Source organism: Pteropus alecto, unplaced genomic scaffold (genome assembly GCF_000325575.1).
Source record: "Pteropus alecto unplaced genomic scaffold, ASM32557v1 scaffold34, whole genome shotgun sequence".
In the NCBI taxonomy this organism is placed as follows: Eukaryota; Metazoa; Chordata; class Mammalia; order Chiroptera; family Pteropodidae; genus Pteropus; species Pteropus alecto.
In genome coordinates this window covers 1,049,918-1,067,611 of record NW_006435763.1, presented here as the reverse complement: position 1 = coordinate 1,067,611, position 17,694 = coordinate 1,049,918, and the positions used below count along the sequence as shown (strand labels likewise).

General features: G+C 50.2%; 1 protein-coding gene across 1 annotated transcript in view; it reads left to right on the top strand.

Annotated features, from left to right (window-relative positions):
* Positions 1–17,694, top strand: part of TEKT5 (tektin 5) — a 46,521-nt gene that overhangs the window by 25,477 nt on the left and 3,350 nt on the right. The window contains exons 6-7 of the mRNA XM_006910882.2: positions 1,053–1,275; positions 16,727–16,881. Of these exons, the coding sequence (XP_006910944.1) occupies positions 1,053–1,275; positions 16,727–16,881 (378 nt within the window). The remainder of the gene's footprint in view (positions 1–1,052; positions 1,276–16,726; positions 16,882–17,694) is intronic.

The following is a 17,694-nucleotide window of genomic DNA, read 5'->3' as shown; positions in this document are numbered from 1 at the left end:
GTTTGCAGACTGCCTTTCTGGCCGTTTGCCATCTGGTTTCCAGTTGGGTTCAGCCAAGAGGAGGGACGCCAGCGGGAGACAGAGGGCGGGCAGGAAGAGAAAGATGTTGGGGGTTTATCTTCCTTCCTTTCCCTCCCTTCCTCTCTCCCTCCCTGTGATCTCCCAGGGCTCCTCTTTCCTACCTGTCCCTCTCTTGTCCTTTTCAGCTGGGGTGGTGACAGTTTTGCGCAATTGCTAATCCATGAGCACCTCAACACTGTTGAATATAAATTCCATTTCTTTCCTCCTGCAAGCCTGACTGACACATAATGGCCTGCTCCATTTGTCTCTTTCTCAGCATCCTGCTTCTAAATTCCTTCATAGCATATAACACCATGTGTAAACATCTTTTTTTTTTTTTATTGTCCGTCTCCCTCCACTGGAAGTTTGTCACCATGAGGACAGGGATGTTGACGCTCTTGTTTATGGCTCAGTCCCAAGTGCCCAGAACGTGGCTCGGCATGTGGTATGTGTTTCAAGAACGCTCGTTGAGCAAATAGGTCAGTGCAAGTAGCGTGGCCACATGCTCATCCCAGAGTCGAAGGGACTGCACAGCCAGCATCATGCGCTCTGTCTGTGTTTTTGTTGATGGTGGTGGAGGAAGTGTTATGGAAAAGAGCTTTTCTGGGACTCTCTCGTCTCCGACAGCTCACCGAGGGCCCATCAGGGAGTCAGCTGCTCTCCTCTAGGCTGCAGGGGCCTCACCTGTAAAATGAGGCTGTTGGATCAACCCAGTGGTTCTTAGCTGAGGGCCATTGTGCCTCCCCCAAGGGATATTTGCCAATGTCTAGAGACATTTTTGGTTGTCACAGTTGAAGAGTCGATTGCTATTTACATCTGGTGAGTAGAGGCCCGGGAAGCTGCTAAACATCCTCCAGTGCACAGGTTAGTCCCCACAGCCAAGAATGTCCCCACCCAAATGTCAAGAGTACCAAGGCTGAGAAACCCTGGATTTGGACATCTCTAGGCCAGCCACAAAGCCCTGATTAAGTTTGCCTTTGTGCCTCTGGCAGGATCTCCGTGCCCGAAACCTGGGCCAAGTTCAGTAACGACAACATCAGGCACTCGCAGAACATGCGGGCCAACTCCATCCGGCTGCGGGAGGAGGCCGAGAACCTCTTCGAGTCCTTGTCCAATCAGATGTGGAAGCAGTTTACTAACACCAATCTGGCCTTCAAAGCTCGCATCTCTGAGGTGATGGACGTCAAGAACAAGCTGCAGACACAGCTGGCTAAGGTCAGTGAGCAATGTGTACCTGAGGACCACTGTCACCCTCACTTTCTCCCTATGGTCTCAGCAGCATCTGACCAAGCCGCCGGCCCAGCCCTGCTGCTAAAATGCCGCCCCCCCCCCCATCTTATAGTCTATACCTTGTCCAGCCCAAGTATCATGGGAGGATGAGAGCAACACGTAGGGGTAAATCTTTCTTGTTTACTGGATAGCGGAGCTTGGAGCTTGGCCTGGTTGTCACCACTGCTTCCAAAAAGCTGTCGATGGCCCCCAGGGCCCTTCACGCCCATCTGACGGTCACGTGGCTGTGTGTGACCAGAGAGGGTGGGTGTGGGTATAGGAGCCCCAGATACTGGCTCTGAGCAGATCTTCTCTGCCCACATCAGCGTCTTTGAAAATGTGACCTTTTGACCTTCAAAGCCTTCAGCAGCATCAAGACCCGCTGTTGAGGGATAGGATACTTTTTAATTTGAGAAGTGAAAACAACTGCTTAATTCTATCACTATCTCCTGCTACTCCCTTATTCCAAGGTGCCCTTTTCACTGCTCCCTTATTCCAATGGGTCATGCTGTTTCACACCTCTGGGGGAGTCCTCTCCATGTGGAGTTTATCCTCTCTGCTCAGTATAAATTTAGAGAGGCTGCTGGGTGTTAGAGCATCACTCCTACTCAACCTCGTACCCCACTGCTTAGTGAATCGCCTGGCACACAGAAGACACTCTTTAAGTCTTTGTGCAATGAATGAAAGAAATCTACAATGATGACTTTTGAATTGTTGTGTTTTACCTACCTTTTTTTTTTTTTTAAACACCTACAGCATCTGGTATTCCTAGGTGGTCTGCCATCCAAGTAGACCCTGCTTAGCTTTCGAGATCAGACGAGATTGGAATGGCCATAGTTGAACTGATGATTTTTAAAGAATGATGCATGAATCAGTGAATGTTTATAATTTCAAGCATCTTTCTTTCTGTGTTTTATAGGGAAAAATCATTTTTCTATTGTGGTATACCATCGTCTTAGTCCTTTGGGCTACTATAACGAAAATGCCATAGATTGGGTGGCTTATAAACAACAGAAATTTGTTTTTCACATTTCTGAAGACTGGGGGGTCAGGATCAAGGTGCCAGCAGATTTGGTGTCCGGTGAAAGCCCGCTTCTTGGTTCATAGATGTCACCTTCTCACTCACTGAGTCCTCACAGGAAGGCCGCTCTCTGAGGTCTCTGAGGTCACTGATCTCATTCATAAGCATACTGACGACTTAATCACCTCTCAAAGACCCCACCTCCTAATACTATCACAATGGGGATTAGGTTTCAACATGCGAATTCTGGGAGACACAAACGTTCAGTCCATAGGAACCATTATCAACAGTACAGTTCGGTCGCGTTATGCATCTTCAGTGCAACCAGCACCACCATTCATCTCCAGAACTTTTATTCATCTTCCCAAACTGAAAGAACTCTGTGTTTAAACTCCATACCCATTAAACAGTCATCCCTATGCCTCTTTCCCCAGCCCCTGGCAGCCAACACTCTATACTCTCTGTCTCTGTGAATTTGACTACTCTAGGTACTTCATTTAAGTGGAATCATGCAATATTTGTCCTTTCGCCACCGGCTTTTTTCACTTAATGGAATGTCTTCGGGTTTCATCCATGTTGTACCCTGTATCAGAGTTTCTTTTATGTAAGGCTGAATAACAGTCCATTGGGCGTGTAGGCCACTTTTTGTGTATTCCTTCGTCGTCGGTGGACACTTGGGTTACGTTCATCTTTTGGTTGTTGTGTAAACGTTTTCTTTTAATGAGGCATTTTATTTGGTGCATCAAATACAGTTCATCGCCATGTTTCATGGAGCAAAGTCTGAGGCCTAGAGATGACTTGGAAAGGCTCCCGTGGGTCTTGGTGGCTTGCCTGTGAAACGGAGTAAGAATTTCTACTTGATGATGTTATTGTGAGAGTTAACGGGTTGATCTCAGGAGCTCTTGGGACAGGACGTGGCACATAGTAAACACTCAATAAAAAGGTAGCAAGTATTAATATTATCAACGGAAAGAGAAAAGATCTTTCGGGCGGGGGGGTGGCGGGAGCAAAACCTTTTCCCTTTCCAAATTTCTCTGGAGAAGTTTTGAATTATTACTAACAGCCTCATCACTGCTGATCAGAGAGGTTTTGCAACTATGTGGATTTTTATTAATAGTCGTTATACAACCACCAGCTGCTTTGCAGATAAACCAGCTCCCATTTGAAATAAACCAAACCCCAACAGGACACCGCCTGAGCACGGACTTGGCTTCTGGTTTGTGATGATTTTACATGCTGTTTTTCTAAGATAATAAAAGAACTAGTTGATGTAATGAAGATAAATATATTAGCAACCATGTCACCTTTCAACAGTTTATTTCGTGTAGAGGATTTGAAACGCTCCCTTTAAAATTTAACTGTTAATTATTGAGCTTAGCCTGATTCCCCATGGCAAGAGGCATTTCTGGAAAATTCTAGGTTCCCATCCTCACTGGTGCTACAAAGCCATTAAATTATTGCCCAGGTGGTCATAGGAATCCACTTTGAAGGGCCATGTCTACATGGCATCCCTGAAGACTTTGAATCTCCCAGTGGTTTGGGGCTGCATAGACAGCCTTAGCTGTTTACCATGATCCTGGGGTTCCATCCTCAAAGCCACACCCCGAACCTTGTAACTTGGCCTGGGTCCTTGTCCTTGCTCTTTGTCCTTGCACTTTGGGGCTTTGGGGTATCTCTTAGTCATACTGACCACTGCTAGAAGAGAGGCTGGTGTCTCCTTTGGCCTGAAGCAGTTGACCACAGAGAGGGCTGCTGCCTTTGAGAACTGAGAACCGGGGCCCTGGTGGGAAGGGAGTGTCTGGATAAGCATAAGTCCCCACCTACATCCACTTACCCAGAGGAATGTGCCTGTTAGGGGGAGGACTTAGCTTGGGGAAAAGATGCAAGGACTTATGGGAAGGAGGGGTGGGGTCAGAGACACTGCAGTAGAACCGTGCTTTATCTAAAGTAGTGAAAACTTGAACCTTGCCGGGAAAATGATCATAGGTATGTTACGTGGACATACCGATATCGAATATCGTTGACTTGCACAGTGGGAAAGTTTTTTCTTCTTCAATCTTTTTTCAACACTTGAGATGATCTCAAAAGGAAGCCTTGATCTGATGCTAGAATGCCTTCCTCACCTTTTTATGCTGGCCAGTCTCCCTTTGAAAGAGAGAGCATGGACCTGAGGCTGAGAGCTTTGGGCAGACAGCACTATCAGGCCAGAGTTGAAATAACATGGTTTTATATTCATCTTGTTTTGTGCATTTTTATGGTTATTTCCACTTGTGGCAAATGATGCTGATTTCCCACTGATAATAGTGATATAAAGTTTTATTTTAAAACAAATGCATTCAGGTTTTTTGTTGTTGTTGTTAATGAACTGATTTAAAGAAAATATTGTTAATTATGTTACAAGTGGTGTGAGGGGATATGGCAAAAACGGTAAAGATGGTAGGTGAAGGCCTGAGTCTTGGAAAACAGTGATGTAGGCCTGTGTGTTTTAAATATTACTGTGTGTGCAATAATCACCAGTATCCTAGGGAAGGTATCAAAATGCAGATTCTGATTGAGCAGGTCTGGGGTTGTGCCTGGGAACCTGAATTTTGAACTGGCCGGCAAGAAGTAGCTGGCGTGTAGGTTGTAGAGTGCTTTGACTTTGACAGACATCTGGGTAAACAGCTGTCTCCTTCTCTGCTCTCCCCTCCGTCTCCCTCCTCCTTTCTCTTTCTTCCTCTCATCCAGACTCAGAATATTGGGAGAACCAAATCCTTCCAAAAGGCAAGCCTGGGTCATCCAGTTCTAATCAGATTTTCTCTAATTGCATTTTGCTTCCAAGCAAAATGCTACGGGTTTTCTTACAGTCAGAGGCTGCGAACAAGAGCTAGCTTTCACCCTCCCGCCTGCTCCACCTGGAGCCCTCATATCTTAGTGGCTCTGACTTCCAGATGCTTCCTGGGGCTTCCAGTGGATTCCAGGGGCTCTGACTTTCAGGTGCTCAGTCGTGAATCTTGGGGTCCACTTGGACACCTCTCTTTCTCACCGCCCACCCGCCCCATATCCACTCCATCAGCAAATCCAGTCGTTTCTACTCTCAGAATGCTATCACTTCTCACTCCCTCCTCTGCTCCCCTCCTTCACACCCCCCGCTACACACACACCTGGCCTCCACCACTTCTGCCTGGATTATGCTGTTGTCTCTCAGCTGCTCTGTTTGCTTTCGATATTGCCAACTGATTAACTGGCAGCTAGTTCGGAGGACATTCCATCCTCGAGTAAGCCAATTAGATTTACAGAGGAAAAAAGTTCAATTACTTTAGATCGTCAGAAAACCTCGAAAGTTTAGCTGGGGAGTACAGGCAACAGACTCTCTCTGGGTTGTGCCTGCCAGTGCCCGTGGGTCACCATCTTCACCGTGGCCAGGCCAGTCTGCACCACCGCTGTCATGAAAATTTCTCAGCACCCATCACCTTTGCAATCATAGCGCCTCACAAAACGCACGGAGCACGGTGAATTCCGAGTGAATGTTGATGGAGTCCTTTCAATCAGAGAACAAACACTAGTGGTCCACGAGGTGAACTTGGCCCCCGTATTATTTGACCCCTCACATTTTCCTTTTGACGGCTTTATTTATCCTTGACACATAATTAGCTGCATGTATTTCGAGTGTGCAATTTGAGGAGTTTTGACACACGCCTTGCAGGGGGCCACCACCTCAATCAAGGTAGTAAACACACGAAAGGTTTCCCTGTGCCCCTTTGTCACCCCTCCCTCCCTCATTCCCGACACAACCACTAATCTGCTGTCGCTATAGATTAGTTCACATTTTCTAGAATTAGCTATAAAAGGAGACGTACCTTACACACTTTTTTTTTTTCACTTGGCATCTTTCATTCAGCATAACGGAGATTCCTAGTTTGTCCCTTCTGGCTGCCGAGCAGTGTGTGTGGCGTGGACGCTCTACTGTGTGGATTTACCCCCGTGCGCCTGGGTTCCTTTGACCGTTCGCCTGCCGATGGACATGAGGGTTGCTTCTTGTTTGGGGCTGCTGTGAACATTTGTGTACATAAATTCAGTTTTCCAGAATCTCTAGAAAATTTGGTAGCTCTAGCCACTCTGAGCCTACATTTCCATGGGGGAACAAGGGCCACCTCTGTCACGGCCTGCTTCACTCATCTGCATCCCTTGCCTGTGTCCACCAGGTCTGTGCATCGGCACGGTCTGCTCTGCGCATCTGAGAGCAGATGGACAACAGCGGCCAGGCCTGGAAAGGGTTTAGCAGAACACAAGAGCTCTGAATTTGAACCTTGAAAGGCTTTGCTCTTATGCTGAAGTTTCTTTAGTGTTGTGACTTCCAAGTGGTCATTAGCACCAGAAGCACCCCTCCACGGGAGGCAATGCCAGGGCGAGAAGGGGCGATGTCTGAGGGGTGAGGGCCCGCAGCCGGCCAGCGATCAGAGGGCCCCAGAGCCCGCCGCCATTCCCTCTGTTTGTCCAGGGAGGTCTGGAACCCATTGCGGAGTGGGAAATGCTTTTGTGCTTTGCAAGCAACCGGATCCCTTCCAGCACCAGTGCCGCAGCCAAGCTACTGACTGGCTCGTTTCTGAAGCTGGTTCAGCCCAGGGGAAGTGGAGCCTCCCCCTCGCCTCCCGCCCCTGCGACCCCGTGGTCAGTCTGGTGAGGAGGGGCAGGGGCCTGGCGTCAAACACCATTGCATCTTGATGAGAAAGTTCTCTTTTCAAGTTTTCTCCATCAGTCCTCCTGAGAATGGCCAGGGTCAAGACTGATATGATCCAATCTGTCTGTAGCTTCTCTTTCATTTTCAGTCTCCCCTTCTAACGGCAAGGCGTCGCGCCCCAGGCAGGCTCTGAACCTTTGAAAGACAACAGAACCTAGTGAGAATAAACTTTTTTTTTTTTCCATTTTCTGTATTGTTATGGTACCCTCTATTAATGGGAAGCTTTCCGCTTCCATATAAACATTCCATCTCAAATACATTTGTCCAAGGCCGAAAAGGCATACAGATGGTATGTGGGTTTGGCAAGTTAACTCTCAGGAAAAGCCTTGGGGTCGCCTGTGGTAGGTCTCTTAGCCTGATTCTCACCCGAGCACCAAGAGGAATCAGAGGCTCTCCAGTGTCACATAGGCTCAGGTCTCATCATTGCACCGGAGGACACCCAGCATGAGGGGGTCTGCGAGAACTCAGATGGCCGGGGCAGGGAGTGCCTCACCAGTATCTGTCCACGGCAACACTGTGCCAGATGGGAGAGGAGCTGCTGGAATCAAGGGAACAGAACCAAGGTCCAGAGCCGGGAAGGCAGTCAACAGATGCAGGAAGTTGGAGGGGCCAGACAGGGCAGGGGGATGAGCAAGGGTCAGCACGGCAAGCGTGGGGGTGGGGAGTAGTACAAATGAGGCTGTATTGAGCTCATTTTGTGAATGCCACCGAAACTCGAGGAAGTTTACCTCCCCCTTCCCACTATGCTCCACTGTTGGTATTAGCCAGTAATATACTGGGAGCCCTGGGCGGGGCAGTCACTGGGATTGGTTACCGGTAAGACAAGAAGAATGTAAGATGCAGCCTGGCCAAGGCAGAGGGTTGCCTGGGCACCTCCTGGGTACGGGTATGTCCCAGAAGTCTCTGAATTTCTTTCAAGTTGTGACTTGTCCGCCTTTGGGTCCTTGGCTGCTTGCCTGCTTGGGACCTGCCACCCAGTCTTGCCTACTCTCCTGGCTCCCACATCTGTTTGCCTCATCCTGGTCCAGATCTCCCTTGTAACTCAACATTCTCCAGTCCCCACACGTGGGCCCCACAGTGCAGTGCAGAGGGCTGGGTTCAATTCTGGCTCTAGCACTTTCGGGCTACATGACCATGGTCAGGTTGCCCCACCTCTCTGTGCCTCAGTTTCCCTGTCTTCAAATGGAAGTAATAATAATTGGCAAATATTTGTCAGAATAAGAACAGCAGCCCCAGTCACCTCATAAGTGCTCCATGAATATTAGCTATAAGTTGGCAAGAAGCTTGTGACCCGCTGAAGGGGCGGGAAAAGCAAAGTGACTGAAAGAACATGGTGTCTGGAATCCAAAAATCAGGGTTGAATTTTGGTACAGCTGAAGGATCTTATGACAGTAACTAACTCCTCTGAATCTGTTTCTTAATCTATAAGAAAAGAATATTCCTACCAGCTATGAGGATTGAATGAGAGGTAAAGCTTTACACTGGACTCACCCAGACGCCTGGCTCCCATCTGCAAGGATTCTGATGTAATTGGTTAGGGTGTGGTCTGGGCATCCAGCCTTTTAAACTCTCCTCAGCCAAGAAGTTCAGAGTTCAGACCAGTGGTTCCCAAGGTGTGGTCCTTGGACCAGCAGCAGCATCACCTAGGAACTTGTTAGAAATGCAGAGTCTCAGCTCCCTCCCAGACCTTCTGAATCAGAAACTTGGGCCCAGCCCTCTGAGTTTTACCCAAGCCTCCAGGTGTGTCTCCCAGGCGCAGGCATGCGACAGATGCTTGTGAATTCCCTCCCTCCCTCCCTGAAGCAGGTATTTACTTAGCACGTCTTGTGTACTAGACTCCGAGTCAGGTGCTGCGGATGCAACACGAATGGGACAAGATCCCTGCCCTCAGGGGGCTTATGTTCTAGTGAGGGAGACTGGTTTAAAGAAATAAGTAAATGCACAATTAAAAGTCATGGTGTGTTAAAGAGACTCCTGAAAGCCCAATAGTGGATTACTATGAATTTTTTTAGACTGTTACACATTTCTTCTCCATCTAGCATGGAGCCCCCACTCGTTTCCACCCCACTCCAGGACTTTCAGGACCCCTGACCCCAGCTGGCCTCTCAGCAGCTGAGGTTTGTATTGACCCGGCAGTGTCTAAGGGCAGCTGGCCATCTCTGGACAGAAACAGCTGTAAGCAGGGCTTACCCAACATCTGTCCTCCAGAGGAGTCATTCTCACCCGCAGTGAATTTATTCCCCGGTGGCATTTGCCAATGTCTGAGACATTTTGGATGTCACAGCTCAGTGGGGATGAGGTGGGGGGCAGTGTGCTTCTAATAGATAGTGGGTAGATACCAGGGATGCTGCTGCTGAACTCTACAAGGCACAGGAAAGCCCCTCAGACAGAGTAGTTTGTCAACAGTGCCAAGTTTGGGACACCCTCATCTGGAGGCTTCGCATCCTGGATTTCAGGCGAGGTCCTTCTAGAGGACTCCCCGCCTTGTTCTCCTTGCTCCTGGGCTTGGCTGCACTTGAAAATCTTCCACCATTTGACCAGAAAAAGGATTCCAAGATGCCTTCTCCCTTCCTGAGCTGAGGAAGCTGCACTGAGCCAGGCATCTCCTTGGAAATCCCTTGGCTTCATGCAGTTTGAAAAACAATAAATCTGCAAGGCCGCACAAAGCACCCAGAAGCCTGAAGCCGACTGGAACTGCTAAATCCATTTTTCCCTTCACATCAAAAACCATTTCCTGGCCTTACCGGCTTTCTCTGCTGTCACAAGACAAGACGCAGGCAGATAGTTTTACATGGCAAACAACCCTGCCAAACACATCCCCCCTTTCAAAGCCTTTTTGGGGAGGATTTCTATCCCAGCCAGGAATGTCAGCGCACTTTTCCGCTGAGCCGAGCTTGGTTTCATCCAAGGCAGACCTGTCAATTGCCTTTCACACTCCAGACTTGGCCAGAGACCGTTTCCAGCGCAGACCTCACCCTTTCCCACACCAGGGGTGAGGGTTTGTCCTCAGCTGGTCCCCCACAGGGCTGAGGGTGGATGGTCACAGTCTGGTTTGCCATCCCGCTGCACGAAGAAGAGAAAAATTCACTATAACTGCAAAAAACATAGTAGCCTTACTCTGTGCAGCTGGAGTTCCAAGTGCTTTGCTTATGTTAACTCCAATTTCCCTCCTACAACCCTGTATAAAAGGGATCACCATTAACCGCATTTTACAGACGAGGAAACCGAGGATAAGTGGTTTGCCAAAAGCATACCCTCCCCTGCCCCAACTAGTCAATGGCAAGCAAGGATTTTCTCTAGAGTTTATCCCACCAGCACAGCCTAAGAAGACAATAATAATAGGTAACACCTAGATCAGTGGTTCTCGAATGGGGCAAGTTTGCACCCCAGGGGACATCTGACAGTGTCTAGAGATGTTATTACTGGCATTGAGTAGGTAGAGGCCAAGGATGCTGCTAAACATCCTACAGGCACAGGACAGCCCCACAACAGAGAATTATCTGGCCCAAAATGTCATTAGTGCTAAGACTGAGAAGCCCTGGTCTCCTGGCATAAAGATTTGATTTAAGAAAAAAGGAAAAAAAGTAGTAAATAGGAAGATAGGGGTATACGTGGATGACAGATGGATGGACAGAAAGTGCTGAGGTTGAGAAAAAAAAAAAAACCGAGGATAAGTGGTTTGCCAAAAGCATACCCTCCCCTGCCCCAACTAGTCAATGGCAAGCAAGGATTTTCTCTAAATAAACACCAGGTAACACAGATGGATGGACAGAAAGTGCTGAGGTTGAGAAACCCAGGTCTGTGTGTGCTGGCCACAGTGCTAAACAGTTCCGAAATCGATGCTCGCAGTCACCCTGTGAGAGAAATGCTGTCATGAAATAAACACCAGGTAACACCACTGATCTAGGTGTTACCTATTATTATTGTCTTCTTAGGCTGTGCTGGTGGGATAAACTCTGTGTGTGCTGGCCACAGTGCTAAACACGGTTCCGAAATCGATGCTCGCAGTCGCCCTGTGAGAGAAATGCTGTCATTTACCTCCGTTACAGACGGGAAAACTGAGGCTCCAAGAGGCGTCTGCTACCAGGGCCACTGTGCTCTGCAGTGTGCAGCTGGCATTTGGATGCAGGCTAGCGGCTCCCAAGCCTTTCATCTGAGAGGCTCCTCCTGGTTGAGGGGCTGAAGTCCCAGAAACCTGACCTTGGTGCACTTCATCGGTTACTGGTGCTCCCCATTTTGCCTGTCGCATACTCCTGTGGCCTTGTACCATCTGCATCTCTCCTGCCTTGGTGTGAGCCCTCCTGCCTCTCAGACCACACTGGTCTCCTCTCCACCTCTGTCCCTTCTGTCCATCCTCCAGACTGCAACCAGAGAAGTCCACCTCAGACTGCAAACCCGGCCTGGTCCTTCCCTGCCTTAACGCTTTCATGTGCCTGTGATCACCACTTCAAATCTGTTAAAATGCAGCTTTCATTGGTAGGTCTGGAGTGGGGCCTGAGAGAGTCTGCGTTTCTAACAAGCTCTGAGTCCAGCAATGCTGGTCCACAGGCCACACTTCTAATGAGTAGGAAGGTACAGCCTTGTTTGAGATGGGCTGCCTAAAGGGATTAGGACACCAGGGGTCTCAAACTACCAGCCCAAAGGTCGAATCTGCCCCCCCCACACACCTGTTTTTATAAAGTTTTATTGGAATACAGACACACCCCCATGTATTATGTATTGTCTGTGCATTACAATGGCCAAGTTGAGTAGTTGTGAGACGATATGGCTCATAAAGCCAAAATACCTACCACCCAGACCTTTACAGAAAAATTCGCTGCGTAGCACATCTTCAAGATGCTTTGGAAGGCTTTGTATTGGGACTCCAGCCATCTGAAGGGGGTCGACTTGAAGACTTAAACACGCACGCATGCACACAGCCATACCTGCAGCTAAAGGGCCTTGGGCGGGTCTCGGAGGACAGGACTCTGGGCATGCGTGGGAGACCAGTGATGGACTGGGTCAGGCATAGATCAGGTTACCCTGTCCAGGCGCACTTCTGGCACCCTAGCCACAGAGGAATCACAGGCCTCGAGCCCCCATTTGCTGGATGAGGAAATTCGGGCCCCCGCACAGCCTAGGGCTCTGAGAGGGGCTGCGAGTTCAACAGCTGGTTTGTGTTACCGCTTGGATAGGGACCCTGGTCTCCTGACTTCCTGCCCCGGGCTTCTACCTCTAAGGCACCCTGCGTGGAGCCCCTGGGGCTGGGAACCCGCCAGGAGAGGGATTGGTTAACAAAAAGAACTTTGGTTACTGGGGGAGGGGCTCACCATAAAAAGGACATCCTCCCTTGCACAGGCGACCCCTGCCTTGACCCCTTACTCCCAAATAAATGGGTTGATGGAGGTTCTGTAGGAGGGTCTTTGACTGGAAGTCTGAGGGAATTTCAGTTGCCTGCAAAGACAAATCCCATCAAATGAATCTGAGTTTCCTATTGTTTTACATTAAAAACAAAGAAAAGACCAATGATCCCAAAGGAAAAACCTCCTAACAGATTTGACAGTGTGGGATGAGAGTTGGCATAGGATGCAGGGCAGTCCCATGGCATACGCCAGGCGCTGGTCTAAGCAGTTTACACACATTATCTCTGTTAATCCTCAGAGCAACCCTGTGGGCAAGTTATTATTATTACGCTGGTTTTACAGACAAGAGAACACGTGCCCCACACAGTGCCTGGCTCGGCAGAAGGGGCTATGGAGTGAGGGGCCCAGTAGACGCTGAGTTACATGACTGCATGAGGCACAGAGAGGTTAAGTGACCCTGTTCAAGGTCGCAAAGTGAGGAAGAACAGGAGCTGGAATTTAAACCTGCTCCGTGTGACTACAAAGGGGCTCAGTGAGCTGAAGTGACCTGCCCCTCCATACCACTGCCCCCACCTCCACTCCCCCACCCCCTCCCCCCTACGTGGCATGTGGGAGGCTTAGCACTCGCCCTCCCCAGGCTCGCGGCCTTGACTGGCAGGCAGCCTGCAGCGTGCTGAGCACAGAGCTAAGGGGGCGGGGGGCGGGGGGGACAAGTGAGGTGAGCCCTCCACTCCCACCACCTCCTTCCTGCCTGAGTTCCAGCTCCGCCAGGCTGCAGAGACTCCTCCCATGGGGTGACCCCTTGGGCCAATCCCCCGGCGGCCCCGCCCAGTCGTGGGTGAGCCAGCCTGAGCCCTGCCCCTGGATTCTCTTTACCCCTAGTTCTTCGGCTGTGTGTGAACAAAAAGGTTAACATCTCTGGGAGATGGGTGGCTTCTGGGGCTCCGCAGCTGGATCAGGACTCAGGGACTGGGGTGCAGGAGAGGAGGGAGAGAGGAAGGAAGGATGAAAGTATCACGACCTGGCCAAGGGAAGGTGGGGAAAGGGGCATATGACTTTCTTGTGGCACTTCTCATGGGGAAAGGGGCATATGACTTTCTTGTGGCACTTCCCTGGGTGTGTTTGTGCGCGCGCGCACACACACACACACGCACGCACGCCCGCGCGCCATACACACACACACGCACGCACACGCACACGCGCGCGCACGCCCGCGCTTCGTGAAGAGCTGGACGCAGCACCATTGATCTGCATGTGACTCCCAGCTGCGTTCCTGCAGCAGAGGGATTTGTGCACCCACGGAGGTCTCCAGGATCTTATCCCAGGCACGCTCATCACTTGTCTCCACTGTGTGGAGTGAGAATGATGACGAGCCACATTTTACTGTTTTGCTGGAAAGGCTCAGGGAGCTTAGGACACTTGCCTAAGGTCACCCAGCTTGGATATGCTGGCTCTGGGATGTGGATAGACCCAGGCAGTCTCGTGCCAACACCTGTACTCTTGTCTTAACCAGACACCCACGGTGTGTGTCCCTCCGTCCAGGGAGTAAGTATTCACTGAGCACCTACTGACTGGTCAATTAAAAATGATGGTCCCCTGTGGCCCTGGGTGAAGATTTCCTATAGGATATACCCAGGAGTGGGTGTGCTGGGACATGTGGGTCACCTGCTTAGACTCGGGCCTCTTCTCCCAGGGCGCATCGTGGAATTTGAAGTCCAGGGTCCAGGCTGACCTGGAGCTCAGAGCTCAACGGGCCGGGATGGTACTTGGAGGCTGTGCTGGCATCAAGCAAACTCTTAGCTTCCTCCTGAGCATGAAGATCAAGGCTGCTCTGTCTCTAATCATTGACCCTGTTCAGCTCACAGTCTCTGCCTCCCAGCCCTTGGGAGCTGCATTCCGCAAACTGCTGGAGGCCGAGTCTCAGGACCCAGGGCTTCTGGAGGTGCCCAGGCTGGCAAGGCGTGGGTGGGCAGCAGAGGCTGCCCCCAGGACGGTGTGAGTGTATGTGTATATGTGTGCGTTTCTCCTTTCTAATGAGGAGGACCCAGGCTGTGAGTGACAGAGGCTGGGCAAGAGGTTACGGGGACTTTTTTTGGCAGTGTATACACCTGTACCTGGGTAGATTTACCTTGGATGTGAGTCATCCATTGGTTCTAGAGCAGCCATTTCTGGGAAACCCCTACGGTTCTGGAAAATCCACAGGCAGGCTTGCTTAAGAAATGCCAGTGGGGCACAGGGGGTGGCAACATGGAGAAATATGCAACAGTTGGTTCCAGCTCCCCTCCTCCCGCCACAGCCATGCCCACCCCCTCCCCCAGGTAGGGACGTCAGATGGTAAAGTAAGGGGCTATTTTCCACACCAGGCAATGTGGTGCCAAGAAGCCTTGATTTTCCGTACTAGGCCGGGTGGTGCTTTCTGAGCTTTGCATATCTGCAGCACACCCCCTCCCACCACCACCAAAAGTCAGGTTTCTAAGAGAGGTGTCCCCCACTGGTGTGTTTACATGTCAGCTCACATGCTGGGCACAGACATGTTTATGGGGTAATGTTTAACCATCGTGTGGTCAGCATCGCTCTGGTTCTGCGTGGCTCATTGATGACCGGGTGAGGGGGCCAGCCTTCCTCCTTGGTGGGCTTTGAAGGAGGCAGAGCAGCACTTCTCCCATCACATGTAAACCCCAGTAGGAAATGAGCATCCTTTCGTCCTCTTGAAGTAGTGAAATGCCCTGTTTCTAGGTTTTTCTCTTAAGCTAATAGGAAAGCCAGGACTTTTATTCTTTGGGAAAGAACCGTCTTTTAAGCAATTTCTTGGTGCCCATAGAATATGAGCCCAGCCCAGCTAAAGTAGTCATCTTAGTACCTGTTGTGATTTGTGAATGTTTTATAGCTCAAGAAATTTCATGTCACGCAGTAGTTGAGACATACACTAAAAAATGCTTTGTTGTCGATCTGAACTTCACACTTAACTGGGCATCCTGTGTTTTACCTGGCAATCTTCACTCTGCACCAAGCGCTGTTCCTGGATGAGGATTCAGAGTGGACGAAACGAAACCCCTGACTTGGAGCTTACATGCTAGTGAGGGAGGGAGACAGGCACACAGCTGAAGGAAGGATGCTGGGGGTACCGTGGCAGGTGCCACTTCCAGGCTTGTCAGCAACAGAGCACATGTAACCTCACCATTGGGCCCTGCCAAGTCTGGGATGGGTGTTGGCAGGGCCCACCCATGATGAGCCTTCTCGTGGCAGAGGGGCATGAACACTAGAACTGCTCACAGATCTGGGGCCACTGGCGATGGTGGGAGGAGAAGGGTGTTTCAGCCATAGCGTTTAGTGTCCGTTTGGTGCTCTCAGTTCTGGGTGTGCCTCAAGTTGGCTAAGTGCAAGGTTAGGTTGCTTCTGGGAATGGTCTGTGCTGGCTTGCCTGTTCTTTATTTGTCCTCTCATTCTTTTATTTTTTATTGTGGAAAATTTCAAACACATAGAAGTAGAGAGACTCATATAAAAGACCCCTCACGTACCGACATGAATATCAACAGTTTGCTAGTCTTCCCTTGTGATTGACTTTTTTCCTGATTTTTTAATTTTCTATTGAGGTATCAGCCTTACAATAAAGTGTCAAAAAAGCTTGATGAATTTTGATGATGATTTTTTTTTTGGCCTACATTTACACCTGCAAAACCTCCACCTGGATCCAGATATAGGATGTTCCAAGTCCCCAGCTGGCTCCCTCCTGTCCCCTGGGATCTGTGCTTTCGTCGATCATAGGGCACAATGGCGGCATTATATTGGGGGAGATATTTCTATAGATAAATAGAAAGCGTTGAATCTCTCCTCTCTCCCCCTTTCCTTTTTCCTTTCTCTTTCCTTCCTCCCCCGCCCCCCGCCCTTCTTTCTAGTTTATTTACTGAGCTAGTTATTAGGAAGGTAAACTCTGGCTTATAAAAAGATATACAACCTAAATTAATTCAGATTAAAGTAGATTTAGAAGTTAGCTGTCGTTTCAGATTATCCGTGTTAATCTTAAAGGCCTCCCTCCCTTTGCCTCTTTCCCACTGAACACCGATGGGCTAATTCCAGTGGATACTGGAGACTGAAAACAAAACCAGCCTTGACATCTGCCCCGCCTCCGTGTTCAGTGTCCCGGGTGACGAGAGGCGCTGAAGCCCCTCTCCCGAGCTTGTCTTAGAAAGAGCGAGGTCCCTGCCCCATGGGTATTCAGGGTTGGGGAAGGGGGCATTTTAACACCTGACCTGACCAAAGGCTGAACTAGCTGCCCCCACGCTCCCTCCGTGACACCTGGCACGTTCCCCACAGACTCTGCAGGAGATCTTCCAGACGGAGAACACCATCTTGCTGCTGGAAAGGTCCATCATGGCCAAGGAGTGCCCGCTGAAGGTGGCGCAGACGAGGCTGGAGTGCCGGACTCGGCGCCCTAACGTGGAGCTGTGCAGGGACATTCCTCAGTTCAAGTGAGTGGTGGAAGCTGATATGGGGGGGAGGGGCGGGTCTCATGAGCTCCTAGGCAACCTGGGACCCTTCACCAATCAAGACATCTAGTTTTACAACTCAGCATGGCAGTGGGCAGGGCCTGGAGATACGGGGGTCCATCACAGGGGAGGCCCACCCCTCTGCACTGCACCCTTCTCACGTGCCTCAGCCAGGGTGGTTTTGTAGCTCTGTTGTGCTCTGGGGACGCCCCGGCTTTCCCCTGAAAGCTAAGGGGCGGGGGACTCTCCCAGGACAGACATGGCCTTCAACCTGTGGTTGCTTCACCATCTCTCTGCCGGCTCTGTGAAAAAGGTGCCCAGCCCACACCTCACTCATACTCCGTCTCCATCGTTGTAAAGTGCTCACCTGTGAACCACTGGAATAGCATAATCCCACCTGTCCCCTTTAGCTAAGGAAGAGCTGCTTCCCTTGACAAAGGGCCTCCTCACGGGGGACTGGGCAAGAAGCCCATGCGGGCCCAGAAACGGGGTTCGTGAGCGTGGGGTGGGATCTGGGAGTGGGACGATGGCCAGGCAAAGAAGGGACATCAACATGAGGGATTATTTTCCCGTGACGTCCGTGACGTGCTGTGTGACTTGAGCTGGCCACTTGGCTGTTCTGTTCCCTCTATGCTAGGGGTACTGTATTAGTTCCTGTTTGCTGCGTAACAAATTCCCCACAACTCAGTGGCTTATCCTCCTCCTCAGCCTAGATGTGGAGCACTGGGGAGAAGAAAGCTGAAGTAAAGAGAGGGAGGAAAAACATTCTGAGAGAAAATGCTAGGTGGTTCCATG